At 33.6% G+C, this 18,167-nt stretch overlaps 1 protein-coding gene and 1 long non-coding RNA gene across 3 annotated transcripts; both read right to left on the reverse strand.

Annotated features, from left to right (window-relative positions):
• Positions 1-1,688: 1,688 nt before the first annotated feature.
• On the reverse strand, positions 1,689-9,010 carry LOC115997339. Its single transcript, XR_004093729.1, has 3 exons — positions 8,998-9,010; positions 3,646-3,647; positions 1,689-2,282 (listed from the first exon to the last, which is right to left on the reverse strand). It is a non-coding gene; the product is annotated as an uncharacterized LOC115997339 (long non-coding RNA).
• A 705-nt stretch (positions 9,011-9,715) lies between these two features.
• Positions 9,716-14,027, reverse strand: LOC115995801. Of its 2 annotated transcripts, none has more exons than XM_031234948.1 (5): positions 13,917-14,027; positions 12,737-12,903; positions 11,298-12,405; positions 10,414-10,553; positions 9,716-10,325 (listed from the first exon to the last, which is right to left on the reverse strand). In XM_031234948.1, the coding sequence occupies exons 2-5, from the start codon at positions 12,868-12,870 to the stop codon at positions 10,214-10,216; spliced, it is 1,494 nt and encodes a 497-aa protein (XP_031090808.1). In that variant the 5' UTR covers positions 12,871-12,903; positions 13,917-14,027; the 3' UTR covers positions 9,716-10,213. The 2 variants fall into 2 exon arrangements, with proteins under 2 accessions (XP_031090808.1, XP_031090809.1); XM_031234949.1 differs by lacking the exon at positions 13,917-14,027 and adding an exon at positions 13,751-13,894.
• Between the last annotated feature and the right edge of the window lie 4,140 nt (positions 14,028-18,167).

Genomic DNA, 18,167 nt, shown 5'->3' on the forward strand with positions numbered 1-18,167 from the left:
AAAGAAAATATGTAATATATATGTTATTCTTTGATTTACCGGAGTGCCCACAACTGCTACTTGAAGTTGTACTCTAGATTGAGCCCGTCTTGTGGCCCTAATTGGCAAAGGATCATAAGAAAATAAATTAACCTAAGTTGTGACAGTCTCAAATCAAGAATGCCAATATATATGCTATTCTATAAAGAGTGAAATACAATATGAATTTCATACATGATATTCTATATGTCAAAAAAAGGTATGAATTTGGTCATGTTGTGCCATTGTGGACACGCTAATATTTAAGCATTAAAATATCTGTAGACTAATTGAGACACATCTTACAACTTACCTCCTCTATTTTTTCTTGGACAAAAACTTTAATTTAAAAATTCTTAAATTTAGAATTCAAACTTATAAAAATTATATAATTATCGCCATTTGTTCTCTTTATTGGCTTCCTCATATCATAGCTGGAGTAGGTAGGTAATCATCAACGTACAATTTCATTCAAACTGTAGATCTGTCAAATGTTGTTGCCATCTAATTTAAAACATTTGAATAATCAAAGGATAACTGCAAACTTTTATTTATGATAATTTTATTTTATTTTTTTTTGATGAATTTGATGGACTATAAATTCCTCAACATCACCATCTATCACACTTGAGAACAGGTAATCTTTCACTCTCTGTCTGCCTTATCTCCACTTTGGAGTAATTAAGGAGAGAAATGATTTTATTTTTTTTTGCTAATCCCAAAGCGTGTCAGTTACTCAAACATTACATGATCCATGTCAACTTTACTCCAGGAGGAATATAATTATCCATTTTCTACAAGAAAAAAAATTACATGTTATTCTAAATTTCTTTCAGTTACTTATTATCTTTTTTTAGCACTAATAACTCTGTTTTAAAATATAAAAATAATTAATTTCGACTCTTTTGTTTTTTCTTTTTTTTTTCTCCAATCACAACTTTTGACTTATTTATAGGTCCAGTCTCCAACTCAATTTCTCTTCCGTCAATATATTTGGCTTTCCCTTTTGAATTTGTGTTTATAATCTAGAAATATTAATTTTGAAAAATTGGATAAATGAGAAAATTGAGAAAGATGTAGAAATGAATGGAAGTAAAATGACCCATTGTATCTCCATGTCCCCCACCCATCTCCACACATGCATGTGAGGGTTCAGGTAAAAATAACATTTTTCAATAAAAAGTGAGTGATGACTTGTTCGATCTATTCTAAATCAACAATTATTGTTTAAAAAAAATGACATGATCAATTTTATAAATATTACAAATATTCAAGTTTGTAATATTTGTAAAATTGTCGTTTCGTATTTTTATAAAAAATTCTCGACCATGATGAATCTTGGACGGTTGTGATTAGTTCTTCTATATATATATATATATATATATATATATATATATATATATATATAAACCAATTATCAAGTTAAATGAAAAATTAAATACATCTTTCAGTGTTTAAAATTCAATAAACAAAAATTCAGTGGAATTAAATGTTGAAAATAAGCCAAGGACCTTGTGATTCAGTCACATCAAACTCTTCTCTTTATACGGGAGATGGTGGGTTCGAGCCTCAGTGGAGGCAATACTTACTCTTGTGCTTCAATAGGTTGAGAAAGTAGTTATGAACAGATACTGCATTGTAATAGAGTTAGTAGTATTTAAAAAAAAATGTTGAAAATAAGAGGATGGATACGATATTCATTCATGATGTAAAATTCAGATCCAAATTTCTTGAATTCATTTTCGACATGTTTATATCCAAAAATCAAATAATTCACATATTAAAATGTGTAATTTCTACGTACACAAGAACAAATTCTTCTTTGGCCAAAAAAAAAAATTACGTGGAATTTTCTTTTCTTGTTTTTCCCTCGGAGCATTTACACAAGGCACCTTCTGATATTCCTCCCGGCGTTTGCACCGAAGAACGATTCGATCTCCTCTCCGGCCACCATCTCCAAAAACTTCAGCTCGCTCAGCTTCCGCTTGCACGCCGCCGCCCGCCGCCGCGGCTTCCGGGGCGCCGGCGGGCATTCCAGCGCCGCCGGAATTGTACTCCGAGGCGATCTCGGCGTCCGGCACTCCTCTCCTTCTTCCTCTTGATCTACCTTACTTGTAGAGCCCTGAATTTCGTGGGTTTGATCAGAGCCATTGACATCTGGGGGGCTAATCTTTAGTCTTGGCAATTGGGTTTCTTGAAAGTCTCGCCGGAGGTCTAGATCTGCAGACATATTCCGGGGAGATGAGAGGGGACGGAGAAGAAAGCTATGGGGTGGAGATCAGAGTGGAGAGATGGTAAAAGGGGATTTGGACTGGCGTATATATATGGGTGGAAAAATTTAAAGAGACGTGCAATGGAAGGTAATTAGGCTTGGGGGTACGGTATGGTATTTCTTCTTTCTTACACAAATATGATTCACATCACCTTTTCTGGCATGTCTGTTTTCATATATTATTACTCTCCCCTTCCCTTTATTATTATTATCTTCATCATTTTTTCATCTGCATCAGTGTCAATAGTTTTCAGATACAATTATAAATAAGGTATTATTAGGCCAACCCCAATAGCCAATTTAGACACAAAAATTAAGAAACAATCCTAACAACTTAAATTTTAAAGCAAATGGGAAGATGATGTGGCAAGGAGATATATATCCTGCTATTTCCAAGTTTTGTCAGCCCCATATATATATATATATATATATATATATATATATATATATTTCTGTTTTTTAATTTTGTTTTATTTTTTCATTTCTGTTTTTTCTCTACCCTATTTTCTCTTTCCTAATCACACTTACAAAATCTCCTCAAAATCTACACTAAACTCTTAACTATTGTGGATGACCTTAGTACATAATATTCAATACAACAAAATAGAATATACATAATTGTAATATATTTAACTTCTGCAAGGTATGGTTGAGTGACAAGAGACTTAGCTTATTCATACTTAACCAAAGTTCAAGAGTTAGTTCAATTCATAGCATTGGGTATAGAGCAATCTTAAATCTCCATGCCAACTGTCCCACCTAAAATGGTATCTACGATTCAACGGTGAAAATCCTGAGAAAAAGATCAACATTATAGATCAAAAAATCCCTTAGTTTTGAATACATACAATGGATTTGGACTAAATTAAGATCTCTAATACATAAGTTCTCATTTTATTCACCGTACCCTCGAAAGGCAGAATGTTCAATGCTTGGTGCGCACAAGGAGTCCATCAGGTTGGGTGAAACTCTCACAGTGCGGCTGTTAGGGTTCTCATTTTATATACAAGTTTCAAACTGATCACATTCGATTGTACTAGAAAAAAGCCAAACTCCTTCGGCTTGAGATATGCCTAGTCGTTTTCACCTTACCATTATCAAACATATTTTAAAATTTGACGTTACAGCAATAATTATTATAGAGAGGAATAATTATATAATGTGGTGAATTCTTTTTAATATACTACGTATTATGTTTCATTGGTAGAAGAAATTATGTGATATGATGCCAATAATTCCTAGATTGGATATTCAGTAGTGATGATTTTCCATTTGCTTGCTAGTGGTGCTATGGTTACTTTTGATATTCTGTGCCTTTTTGAGGTAATTTGGTATTATGTTGTTGCAAACGTAACAGCTTATAGGTGACAGTTGTTTGGCATTAAATTCTTGTCCATTTTAGCATACGAGGGGATAATGAAAAGTTTGGCAAGCTAAGTTCATTGAACACCACAATTATATAATTAAGTGCTTTATTTATTGCTCTTAAAAATGTTTTAATGTGGTTTGGCACATTGTAATGTCTAATCCGTGGTTGTACTTCTTGCTTTGAATTTTTTTATTATACCATTTTCTCAATTTTAAAATTTTAGGTGAAATGAGATATGTAATATAATTTTGAATTATATAATGTGTGGCATAGTAAAGTGATGGATCTCAATGCTGCAGCCCATCATCCCTTCTTGGGATTGGATTTGGTCCGACCTACGTCCACAGTCATCTAGGATTGGACTCAACTTTCGCCCGTTCATCATCTCTTCTTGGGATTGGATTTGGTCCAACCTACGTCCACAGTCATCTGGGATTGGACTCGACTTTCACCCACCCATTTTGTGATTGATGTAAGTGAAACACGCTTAACCACAGAGTTCTTTGGTTATCTAGTTGGCATATCCTACCTAAAATCAATTGGTGATAAGTATGTGGAGATTAACCATTTAATTAACCACATCTCTCCATAATAAGCCACAACGTCACGTCTCGAATCGAGTATGGGCCGAACTCTGTCAATCCGACCGACGCCCAACATAAAGCATAGCTAGTATAACTCAAACTCTTAATTGGCATGTTGATTGCATTCCCTACATTAATTAAGTTATCGATGTAGATAGACGCTTTCATATAATGTGCAATGAACCTCGAGCCTTGTTAATCAATAAAATAAGTTTTGTCAAAGACCTTGTGGTCTAGTGGTACCCAGTGTCCCAGTTTATACTCCCACATGGATAATGGGAGTGGATTTGAGCCTCAGTGGAGACAACTATTGACACATTGTCCATGACTCCATGTATGCTTTGCATTAAGCCTTCACCATTAGCCAATTTTGGCACAAGAATTAAGGAAACAAACTCACAACATATATTTTGAACAAATGGGATGGTGTCCTTTGGGCTGAAACTTTTCTCCTGCAATTTGGAGATTTTGCAGGGTATTGGTGGGCCCACCATTTAAAGCTTCCGCGCCTCACTCTAGCGTGATCTGGCGCGTGAATATATATATATATATATATATTTTTTTATTTTTTTTTTTAATTTTTGTTTTGTTTTTCTTTTTTTCCTTTTCTTTTTTCATCCACTCTCATTTTCTCTCTCCTAATCATACCTGCAAAATCCCCTTAAAATCCCATACTATTGAGGAGGGCCTTACCCTTAGTACAATTCCCAAAACTTTAGATTGTACCTAATGCCCATCGACTTCATAACTTTTTCATATATAAATTTTCTATAATGCCAACCGATATTGGTTCTGGTATTATTCAACACAACTAAGTATACCATACTTAATTGTATTCTATACTATTAGCATTAGTGCATATAGGCACCATACTTCTTTTTTCTTTTTTTTTGAAAATATAGGCACCATACTTGGTGTACATGTATATCATACTTAGTTGTACACGGTCAATATTATTGACGCAAATATGAATTGACACCATAGAGAAATTCAAAATATAAATAAGACATAGGGCATGAAATTAAAATAAATAAATAAAATCCTAAAAAGTAATAGTAAAACCCACACCGAAAAAGAGAGAAGGGGAAAGTGGGATATCATCTTAGAGGTGAGTGAAAAAATGATTATAGTTATATGTTGAAAAAGCAGTGGTGGGGTGCAAGTCTGCAGCAGGGCCTAGATTAGAACTTGTTTTTTTGTCCCATCTATAATTCATCACTTCCACTATCTTCTACCATTGGGACCTCACCAACAATTATTTTATCCATACATTTTTACACTATCCCCACCCCACCCCCACCCCCACCCCCACACTTCCCCAACCCCACACCCAAAAAAAAAAAAAACAGGAGTAATTTAATCTTACTCCTAAAAACTCAGACATTGAGAGGCTTCATTCAATTAGCGATGGTGAACACGTTAGAACTATACAAGCAGCGAGAGAATCTGGAATCATTTGAGCAAAACCGTCTAATTCAACATTTATTAATGGGTTTGGTTCTGATAATCGATATAGGCACTACCTTCAATCGTCAAATCCAGTTTTAGAAGAGTTAAAAAGAAAAAAAATTAGTAGCAGATAAATTTTATTACTTCCTAAAAAATACTCCGTAATAATTTATCTTTTAATTTTCAAATTAGTTAATCAAAAAACAATTTAAAAATGATATATATCACCATTGACTAAATGTAAAAATTCAATATTTACCGAATCTAGCTAGTTAATTATTACTGAGTTAATTAAATGCTAATTTCTGATGGTAAAATATGTTGCGCAGCTGGCCTGGCATGGGAGAAAGTAGATCAGAGATAATTAAACATTATTATAGAATAATAATCATAACACTTTATAATAATAAGCTTGAGCATTACGAAATGGATCGACTATTATGATTATAATAAGATTGAAGAACAAAGAGGTCAAAGAAGTTTCTAATACAATGCACTTTTATTTGCTTGTGTTGGGTGTGTACGTCTAACTGGCACTAATTGGCTTTCTACATTTTCCCTTAGCTTTGACAAGAAGCAATAACCCACGATATGATGCATCATCATTCCTTCTCCATCAAATTCATGTAATTTCTTTCTTTCATGTCTGCTTATTCTTAGCTTGTAGGTGAGAGGTCTCAATACCAATCACTTTTTAAAAAATTAATAATTGCTTATTTATATATATGCATTTATATTGTATATATTAATGGCTTGTTTTCCATTCAAATTGAGTATACATAGTTACATATGATATATAGGCCGGTCAGATCAATCAAGCGTTCGTTGGATCTGTTAATACTGAGATTTAATGTAATAATAGTTATTTTTATTTGCAGATCAGAGATATATTTCTTTGCAAGTAGTGCGTATTCGAAATCAAACTAACTTATTTAATTATATCGTGATCACCATAATATGTATAGGTATACATCAGGTGCGAATTGCTACTTAGATGTGAACCTGAAAGAATACAAATTACATCCACGATATGTAAAAGTGTACTCAAGGCTCTAAAAATGTATATATCCCACAAAATTATAAAGTGCATTACATGTTCTTGAGTTGTTTGTTTACATATCATTGAGTACACTTTGTAATTTTGTCATGTTCGCACCTGGGCAAGAATTTTTATTTGATCATACTCTTATATATGTGTGTGTGAGGTGGGGATGAGGGCATTGGGGGGCGGAGGGAGATAAGTTCTATTATGCAAATAGTATCACTATATATTGTACAGAATACTATCAACGTAACATATGTGTTAATTGACACCATAGAAGTTCTAGATGATTTTTTGTCATAAAATGTACATTGCAGTTGCATGTTATATAATTGTCATCCACATTATAAATCTAAATTGTTTAATCATTCGATCAAGACAACCCATGTTATTTCTTTATTTCTCTCTCTTGTTTTCGCCAACAAGTTAGAGTTATTTAATTAAGACAATAACACATTATTCAATTATTGCACCTATATATGCATGGTATGGGGCAAATATATATATATATATATATATACACACACATATATATACGGAGTCGCTCTCAGAAGTGCATAGGATACCTTGTGAGAAAGAGCCTTGAATACACCTACCCACCAGATCTCTGTGCAGTGTGTTCGTTGTATATATTATGATAATGGTGTATGTATGTATATATGTATGTATAGATTGAAAGAGAAGTAGAGAGATTATTACTTAGTAGGAGTCCTTTGATTGAGAGCTTTCCTACCAAATGCCCAACACCTTCATCTAATATAATGAATCTTTTCACGTGAATTGTCCCTTTCATATTCACCGTCTCCGTTATCTTTTCTTACTTGCTCCTTCCTTCCTTATTGTTTTCAATTCGTTACAAACAACTTAACAAACCCAAATTTAAAGGGTATGTAACGACGCTACTAACTCCGTCCGGTCCAATGTAGCTTCTTCAATATTCTCTCTATATAACTCAGTAGTAAATTAAATCATAAACGTTACATTCTGTCAATAACTTTGTGATTGAGTGGCATGTAGTGACGACTCTTCCAAATGGGAGGTCATGCGATCGAACCTCAATATCATAAATGCCAACGTAACACTACAGTTTGAGACAATTGTTGAGCTAGCTACAATTGTAAAGTTGGATTACAATGCGGATCTCAAATTTTTAACCAATGTTGGTCCGTTCACATGTTTAGTGTATTACTACTCGTATTTCTCTTGCCCTATACGATATATATATGAATATAATCTCAGTCGAAGTCTCTTCGACTGAGATTATATGGCTTCGATTGAGACTTCGACTGGGATTATATTCATATATACAGCGTATAGGACATGAGAAATACGAGTAATAATACACTAAACATGTAAACGGACAATTTTACCCCTTCATTTGACCTCAACTTAATCAAAATTTGACGAAAGAACCAATATTGAAAAAAATTGGAAAGTCAAGAGACCTAAATTGTCCAAATTAACGGTCGATGACTAATTTTGAAAAATCAACATAGTCGAAGGACCATTGCTGGAATTAACTCTTTTTAGTGTATTAAAGTCAGAATTAATTTACTGTACGTGTGTCATATAAAAGAGAGTTCAGGGTCGAGCCTTCCTCTCTGACTAAGGCCAAATCTGAATTACTTTTACAATAGTAGACATCGAATATTGTACCCAAAAAGATGAAAAACAATTAACACCTACTACCAAGGTTAGATGATCTGATGAACCACTCCAACTTTATTCCTTGTGTCAACTGTCAAGGTTTGCTCAAGAAGCCTAAAACCCCTTTTCCCCTCTTTGGGTTAATTTAAATATTCTTCATGCTTTTCTTTGCCTACACAATAATAATCTGATGGATAACAAACCACATTGCAATCTCAGAAAAAGGGATGGCCACAGGAATCCATGCCATCATATCACAAACCATGAAATCTTGTTAAGACTAAAGGTGTGTCTGTTTTCCTATGGCATTGTTCCAAAAAGGAGGGGAATAAAAGAACAGTTTTTAATTCCCTCTTTCTTTGACTAGGAGCAATTTTACAAGTGTTTCAGTGCCCTTTCCAGATTGTGTTGCAGCATTTAACATGTGAAAGAGTTTAGATTATCCTTCAATTCACTCAATTTTTTAAAGTAATGGTAGTAACTTTAAATATCATGTAGTTGATTATATTAATAGTGATGGACAATGGTAATATAATCTTTTTTTATACAATGAGAAAGACAAATAAGAGTAAATGCATGTATTTCATAAATTTAAGCTAACAAGACCAGTGAATACATCGGAAGAGCACTAATTTCAACTACTGAGTAGTCGAAAACATAAGTTTTTAGTTAAAAAAAAATTGTTTTCACCCATTTTTGGGGTGTTGAAAATTACCCATTAGTATTACCGACCACCCATCAAAGCAGTTGATAATACTGATAACTTTTTCTAGTTATTAAAAATTTAGTCAGTTAGGTCATTAGTGTATTAACTAATTTTCAACCACCTATTATCAAAAAAGTTAGTGTCTGAAAACTTTTTAACGCAGTTTCTACCAAAAAAAAAAAAAGTTACATATATAAACACACACACACAAAACAAAACAAAACAAAACAAACCAAGATATAAATATCTTATGTTGGTTTGTCAAAACATGTAAATCCCAATATGAATGACCATAGTGAGTAGATAAACACAGAATCGAGAGCCACAGTTTAAAAGTTTCACCCAATGTAGTGAACTCAGCACTGTTCTCCTTAAGTCGTACCTAACAAACCGATGACTCAATAACTTCCACTATCATGTCAGGCCAAGGTATAGAGCCTTGGAGTGAGGAAAATTTGATGACACCTCTTTACCATTTCAAATGGGTAGTCATAGGATTGAACCTGGTGATGATGACATTGATTCTTTGAACTGAAAAAGATTGAGAAAGTATAAAACAGATACTATCTTATAAAGAATCATGAGTGTTTCCAAAAAAAAAAATAATAAATAAATAAATGGATGAGAATAGGTGCAAGACATTATATTAATGAGATACGGCTGTCTTGAAATGGTGAGATGACAATTAATAATAGTGAGGGAAAGCGATAAGCACAAGAGATGGTAGTGTTCCTTCTTGGGATCCATGTGCTGTGTGTTTGAAGGACAATGCACATTTTTGGATCATAGAATCCTATGTTCTTCTCTCATCTCTAGTGGAATAAAGTAGGATTTGTTCATTTGTGGTAAGAGCATGGCACAACACATCTTCTCTCAATCTTCATCACAATTAAATACACCTTTCACATGCACTGCACTCTGCAAACCCATAATCAAACAAATAAACAAACCTCCCTTCACATTCTTGATCATTTCACAGGGAACTAAGTCAACTACTGCATATTTTTTAACACAAAAGCGACGCCCTTTGCCATGCCAGCCTGCCAGCGGGTAAAGAGTAAAAGTCGGGTGTGAAAATGACGGTTAAACTGTCTGTTCTCGAGAAAAATAGAAAATAGTGAATGGGTCATTCTTCGGTCCAGAATTTCACAAAAGCGGTCACGAAGGCCTTGAATAAGGCCAGTAGAGGATTGGGTTCGGATTTGTTGGGTGTCACTGTTGCAGTTTTCCGTGTTTCACTGTGCATTCACGAGCAAAGACTTGATTAGTCGTGGAGAAAAGAATAAAACGTCATAACAAAGTTCAATTACCCTCAAAGGTACTTACAGATTTGGTCTACTGACTGGAGGGTTCGGTCCTTTCTGGTGGATACTATTTCGTTGAACACTAGGTGTGTTGTTGATTGCACGGGACTCCTCGGGAACAAATGTTGTCTGGGAACTGTTGGTACTACTACCATTTGACGTCTGCAAATAAGATAGAAGTAACTACTTGGGACTAACATTGGAAGTTTCATAGTAATTCAAGTCACGCCATTATCACTCATCTAGGAAAGTAATGTGAAGTTTCAAATTTGTACCGGACTAAACACTTGAGACAACCTAAAAAACATTATTACCTCTAAAATGAAAACTTTGTGACGTTTGTGGTGCATAATTCTTTGAATGTTCAACAAATGAATGATGAGAATATAACTATTTGATGAAATGGCATTAACTTGTCATTTGTTAATCAATCAAGGAATAGATTATGCAGCATGACAACATCTAAGTTTGTGACGTTAGTAGGGGATATAATTAGAGAAACACGACATAACACATAAACACCTCAACACCTCACTATTTCTTGTAAATCTCGCCTCATTTACTTTCCCCTCGTGTCATTACTTGTATTTTTTCCTTTTTGTTTTTTTTTTCAATGAAATGGCTAACTGTCGTTTGTACCATGAGAATGTGTTTGGTCGTCAAGAAAAAATACTTATTGTGTATATGGTTTAAGCCATTCATCAAATTTTATGTAAAAAGGATGAACAACTAGACTCATATGTCAAGTGAAAGACATTAGGTAGGAAACGTGCACAAGGGCTTGTCTAAAGGGAAACGGGATATTACAAATCCCAAACCCAAGCTTTTTTACTTTTAAGGACGTTCTATGTTTTTTTTACCAGCAACCTAAAGTTGCCCGCTTGCTTAGTTTACACAAAAGCATACCTTAATTATAGCAGATGAATCGTCAGCTTTGAATTCAGTATCACCTGCTATTTCGTTTGGAGAGGAAGTTGAAATTTGCAAAGATGACTCTCCAGATTCCAGCAGGGTTTCCCTTTTCGCCACATCAACCTGCTCACTCATCAAACCAGAACAATTTTCTGAAAAGTTTCCACCGTCGGGTTCTCTTCCGGTTCTGTGTGAAGCATCACCTGTTTCACTTAATTTGCCATCACGGTGATCAATTGTTGTAGACATGGCGTGCGGTGAAAACTTTTCAACCACTACATCTGAAGTTTTCTGAGTTATCCCAACTTTTGACTCTTCTAGTTTTTCTATCCCATCGACCTTCTTATCAGGAATTTGCGTTATCAGTGACTCTATATAGACTGATTCTCCACACGCTTGGTCTTTTTCAGCCCTAGGACTACTTCCATCAATAATTTGTTCATCAAGACTCTGATTGCAGGCTTCAGTAATGTTCACACCGAGATAATGAACCTGATTTTCAGTGGCATCTTGTTGATGAAGAGATGAACTATTGACTGTGCCAGATTTACTTGAATTCTCATCTTTATCAAATGTATTAGTGCACCCAACAGTTTCTTCATTGCGAAACTTTTGATCATATGACACAGGGAATTCCCGATTAGAGTGCAAAAGTTGTTCTTGGATGTTTTCATTATAATCATGTACAAAATCAGCTGTAGCTGGTTCTTCGCATCCTTCGTTCCCTTTGCTTCTCCCACTTCTAGCACTGACAGTTTTCCCATTATCTAAACTGTTATCTGCTCCATGAAAATGACTGTTGGAATCTAAAACATCGTTTTCAATTGTGCCCTGGTAACGGTTAGGTGCAGCATCTGTTATAACATGAATTTCACCTGTTGATGACAAAGAAGGATGAGATTCAGTACATAGGGATCCTAATGGATGTTGTTCCAGAGAGATTTGGTCAGTCTGCTCTTCCGAATTTAACTTAACGGGCCCCAAAACTCTGTTTTCTTGAATTATTTCTCGAACAATTTCTCGTACTGTGTAGAATGAGCCACCAACTTCCTTGTGTGTAAGACGAAGTGAAGGAAAACTCCCGTCATTTGACTTCTGATATCTGCCAGCAGTAACCCAGAAAAATTAATATTTCAAAATAAAAAGTTTTCAAAATTAATATTCATATTACAGCTTGCTTCTCCCTTTCCTCTATGGATAAATAGAGCTCTGTTATTTATCATACAAGTTTTAGTCACTTTCAACCATTTAAGGGTACCTTCTATTCCTAAATTCTTATAACAAAAATTTGTCAAGGACAATTTTTTTTTAAGGATTTTGTTTATGATTAATGAGACCATGAAGCAGAAACGAAGAAAAAGAAAGGTGAGAAACCTACAATGAAGCAAACTTGCAAAGTCAAAAAGAAAAAGAAAAAGCAAGCACGAGTTTACGTCTTTATAAAAGTCTCAACCATAGATTTTCTCTCCTCCTTTGAGCGCCTAATCCTCGTCTTCTTTCCCCCAGAGTCCTTGCAAGTAGCAAGTGCGATTGTTGGCATAGACCATGCACCCTTAATTATGTGCATGTTGTGCTAAATGTTTACGACGAAGGATGAATCCTACAAGCATAAAAGCAAGGATAAAATTGTTCAACATTAGCTTCTGATTTTTTCTCGAATAAATCTTTCTCTTAATAGATCTCTTCTTGTTCCTCAATCTTACAACACATTACTAATAGTTGTATTTCAATAATTAGGATTCGAGGGCCCTGTGCTCAAAAAAAATTTAAATAAAAAATACCAAAACTGAAATGTCAAAACAAACTCTGCAGCCAAGCAACTAAACCTCGTACTTCAGTACTAAACGGAGAAATGGCAAACTAGTGACATATGGGTACAGTCCCCTTACAGAACTGAACCCCAAGGCCCAAACACAATTCACTAACTTAAACGGTAAATCTAGTTTCTGTATCATAGTACACGAAAAGGGGAAAAAGTTTCAGCAATGGCTAATTACATAGCAAAATCTTGCTAAAGGCCATATATATTGGCCAGTGAAAATAGTTTTAGATTAACCCAAATGGCAATAATATATGCCCATTACACAACATTTGATTACTTCTCTGCAAATTCAAGTCCAAAGAGGTACCCTGTAATAAAATACCAAATGAAGAACCCAATGTGCCTAGATAGAAGGGCTAAATATACAGATATCTAGGTTCCAAGCATTTTGAACAACTTGCTCCCCAAAATAAAGCAATCAAGAAAAATGTCTTAAGAAAAACAAACTTAAACCATTTCTTTCCCATAAAGGAGAAAACTTTAGAGCTGAGAGTACTTTTCCAGTTCTAGAAGTTCACTGAAGATTACAAAAACAATGAAGCAAGCATTTTTTGGGCTGTTTTGCAGGTTCAAGCTGAAATCCCATTTTCACAGAACAGCATAAACAAAAGCATGAAGAATCCACCTTTGGTCTACAATTTAAATTGGAGGGTTTCAACTTTTCCAAAACCCTAGCTAAACCCATGAATTCTGGAGAAATGGGTGAAGCCCCATTTGGCCTAAACAGCACTTTGATGCATAACAAAGCTAGTTTCCATGGCTAAACAGTAGAGAAGGGAAGAGAAGTGTACCTGGGTTGATAGTGCTTAAAACCCTACTTCAGGAAATTCAGGTAAGTGTCCAAAAATTCTCATTAGACCCAGGGAGGGACCAAGCAGGCAAGCACTGAACACTCCAGCAGAGTTTTGGTATTATCATTGCTCTTTAATTTAATTCTCCTTTTTTTTTTTTCGTTTACCTTAGCAGAAATCTTACTGAGAATATTGGAGGGAAAAAAAAACATTATAGAATTTGTGTTATTGTGTATTTAGAAAAGTGAAGTGAAAACAAGGGAATTCATTAATTCATATACAAAATCAACAAGGATGGTTTAGTAACAAAATTTCAAGTTTGACTTTTTATGAGAGTCTCTTATTTAGTTTTTTTTTATTAGTCAATTATAAACTTGTAGTCCTTTAAGTTTGACTTGGTGTGTGTTGCTTTCAATTTGTCAACAATTGTTGGGTTCTGTATGCTTTTAGATTTTCAGGGCTTGTTACAAAGAAGAAGGGAAAATTTAATTGATGAAGAAAAAGGGTAAAATTAAGAGAGCAATTTAACGAAAAACAAAAAAGGAAGGGGAATTAACATGTTAACCATGCTACTAACAACCAACAAACGGAATTCTTAACAGATAATTAAATTGCGTAAAATCATAAAAGTTGAGGATTAAATTAAACACAAAAATCACTTAAAACTAAATCGAGTAAAATTACTATAGTCAATTACTATATTGAGTATTAACTCACAAGGAGAAAGTATAATATGACAAAAACAAAAGTTGTAAATCATGACCTCCCAACTTTTGGATATCGTATGCAAACAAAAATTACCATTACATTCAAAAAACATAAGTACAACCAGGATTGGGCCCAATAATAAATACTGTAATTTGTTTTGGTTCTTTTGGGTTAGGTTGAAGATTTTCAGTAAAAATATCATTGTAATACCCAATGGGCTTTTACAATAATGTGGACCTCTCTAAGATCTTATATTCGCAACTCTGTTAATAATAATAAGGAAAAAGTGCCAAATAGGCCATTGAATTTATCGCTTTTATGCAATTGGGCTATTGAACTTAAAAAGTGTGCAATTCAACCATCAAACAAGCAAAATTTGTGCAATTGGACCATTTTTACAAAAATTTTCTAGTAAAATCCAATTATATTACTAACATATATGTATTAAAAGTGGCATTTTCTTCTACCATACTAGTTGGAAGTCAATATTGAAATGTTTTTAACTCAAATTGAATTAAAAAATTTTGTAAAAATGGTCCAATTGCACAAATTTTGCTTGTTTGATGGTTGAATTGCACACTTTTTAAGTTCAATGGCCCAATTGCACAAAAGCGATAAGTTCAATGACCTATTTGACACTTTTTCCTAATAATAATAATAATTTTTTTTTAAATATTATGTAAAATAAAATTCTATGCAACAATTTAACCAAACATATAAGAGGTAAATTGCACTAAAAATACCATATATAACTTGCTCTATTTTAGAGGAGGTCAACAAGAATCAACCACATAACTTTTAGAGTTTCAGGTAAAAAAAGTCTTGTTCTACCCACTTCACTGTTTATTTCTAGGATGATCAAATGTTTATTGACTATTCAACTTGGAAGATCAAATATTCCTTATACACGAGATTACGAAGTTGACATGGCTACAAACTTACAATACTTGTTTCCCATTTCGTTACAATTAATTAAAAATCAACTAAATAGGTTTGTATGAACAATTCATTTGGTATTCAAGTACGGAATAATAAATTGTAGGTAATAACACATGATCGAGACATATCACAATCGCAATGTAAGAGTGACATTCTTATGAGCATTAAGCATTTGTCATCCCACCTAAGAGAGCGTTGAGTCACTGTAATTTACTTATCCGCCATCCTAGAGATCCTTAGGTGAATTTTTTATTTTTTTTGTGAGAAAAATAAATTAAATAAATTAGCAATATTGATTAAGAAAATAATTACTTAATCCCATGACAACCGTCAGCTAAAGCTAAGAAACCATACAATCGTCCATGCATGGCATGAACATAACCAATCATGAATGAACACAATTATACAATCCAAACCACACATTTAATTAAGTAATTAATTAATTAATTTTGTAGAATCCACTCAACAACCTTAATTAACCTACGACATGACGATCAAAAGCATTACATTGCCATGTGGCAACTTAACTGATCGCACTAAAAATCTAACGTGCGATATCCAATATGATATCCTTCCTGGATATATTATTTAAAACAATGTTACATTACGACAATTCAGATTAGGATCTGATTGGCATCGAAAATTAAATATTAATTAGTTGAATAAAGACAGCAATTAGTTGATAATTGAGTTGGAATAATGAAAATATTATATTCGGAGCGTGTAACGTGTACGTTAGTGACGAATGATGGCCAGATCGTTCACGACGGACGATGCTTTTGAGGAGATTCCCGTATCGTTGCCAGCTAGCCGCACTACCACACTGTTTTTTTTTTTTTTTTTAATAATTGTTTTAATAAACACCGTTAATTATTTAAGTATGTTTGAATCGTCTTTAGATTGATTGTGGAATGAATGGATAAAGGTTTATTTATCCAACTTGAGAAGACAATGGATAAAGGTAAAAAGGATAGAAAAAATATTTTCTATTATCACTTGTTAATGGAAGACTTAAACAACAAAATCCAATACTTAAAAACTTCTTTTGATAAAATAGAAGAAAGAATAAAAAACTTAACTTTACAAGTAAACACTATGATAGAAAAAATAGACTTAATACTTAAAGGAAAACAACCACAACAAACTCCAAAAGAGTTTGATAACTTAAACAAAACAATAGACCAACTTTCCCAGAAGTTTTCACAAATTAAAGTGTCAACAGAAACTAGGCAACTTACAAAAAAGAAACAAACAAACTTCTTAGTATATAATCTTAAAGATTATAAAGAAGAACTAAATAAGAAATGAGACCCTTTACTGGAACATCAAGAACTATTTCTGAAGAACCGAGTTCTTCCAGAACCACAACTTTAGACCAAACTACTAGTTCCACATGGGTAGGAAGACTTTTTAGACCTAATCAGAGTAGAAATACTCAGATTATAGAACAAATTGTTAATATTGACAGAGATACTGAGGTAATGTCAAATGACTTCATCAATACTTTGAGACCTTCTACTTTGTACAGAACTGGATTCATGCAGAATGACTCTAGTTTAATCAAAACTCATAGATCAGAAATGCTCGAAATTCCAGACGGAAGAGCAGAAACTTTTAGCTTAATGACTGAAGAGAGTATTAAGCAACTTAGACTTAAAAAGATGAATTACGTTCATCTTGGAATGATAACTGTTGTGATCAAAGGATTGATCAGAAAAGAGTACGGAGCTAAAGTACTCATAACTGCTTTAGATACTAGAATCCAAGATTCAACTCAAGCTCAAATGATTGGAGCAATTGAGGTAGACATGAACAATAATGTAGGAGTACATTATTTACTTCCTGATTACACTATAGCTTTAAAAGACATCCACAAATTCCTCTTCCAAATTCAAACTAAGGGATTCGGAAACTTTCAAGGAGCAAACTTGTCAGTAGACATAATTTTCATTGGAAAATTATCTACCCAAGTCTGTCCTAAATACAAAATCAAAATTGACAGTATTGTCAAAACTATTGAGTCCAAAGGGATAAAATTCTTTGGACCTAAACCAATCTCATCTTCTCTTTTAGCTGGAGAAGAATGGAAGATTGAAACTTTTGTGACTAAACCTGAAACTTTAAAACCTACTGAAATAACATCTTACTCAGAAGGAAAAAATGGACCTCTATGCCTAAGATTTGGAAACTATGAAGCTTCTGATCAAAAGGATCTAGAAGAAGAAAACTAATGGATTTAACAGAAGAACAAATCCAACAAAAGATTAAACATAGTGAACACTTAATGAACTTACTTAATGAAGAACTAGAAAATAATGTAGACACAAACATAATTGAAAAACTAAACCAAAACTTAGCAAAAAAAGATATACTTCACCAATATCTGATGGATATTGAACAATTCAAAAAAGATTTTGTTGAAGAAACAAAATCAGAAACTGAACCAATGTCTGTCAAAAACTTTGCAGATATTGAAACAATAAACTCTAGACAAAATGAAGCAACTGCTTCATCACATCCTACTACTTCATATCCCAGAACTAATCCTGAACAAATGAGCTATAATTTGGGACATCCTCCCAGAAGAGCTGTAACTATTTATGA

The sequence above is a fragment of the Ipomoea triloba genome, chromosome 11 (assembly GCF_003576645.1).
Source record: "Ipomoea triloba cultivar NCNSP0323 chromosome 11, ASM357664v1".
Lineage (NCBI taxonomy): Eukaryota > Viridiplantae > Streptophyta > Magnoliopsida > Solanales > Convolvulaceae > Ipomoea > Ipomoea triloba.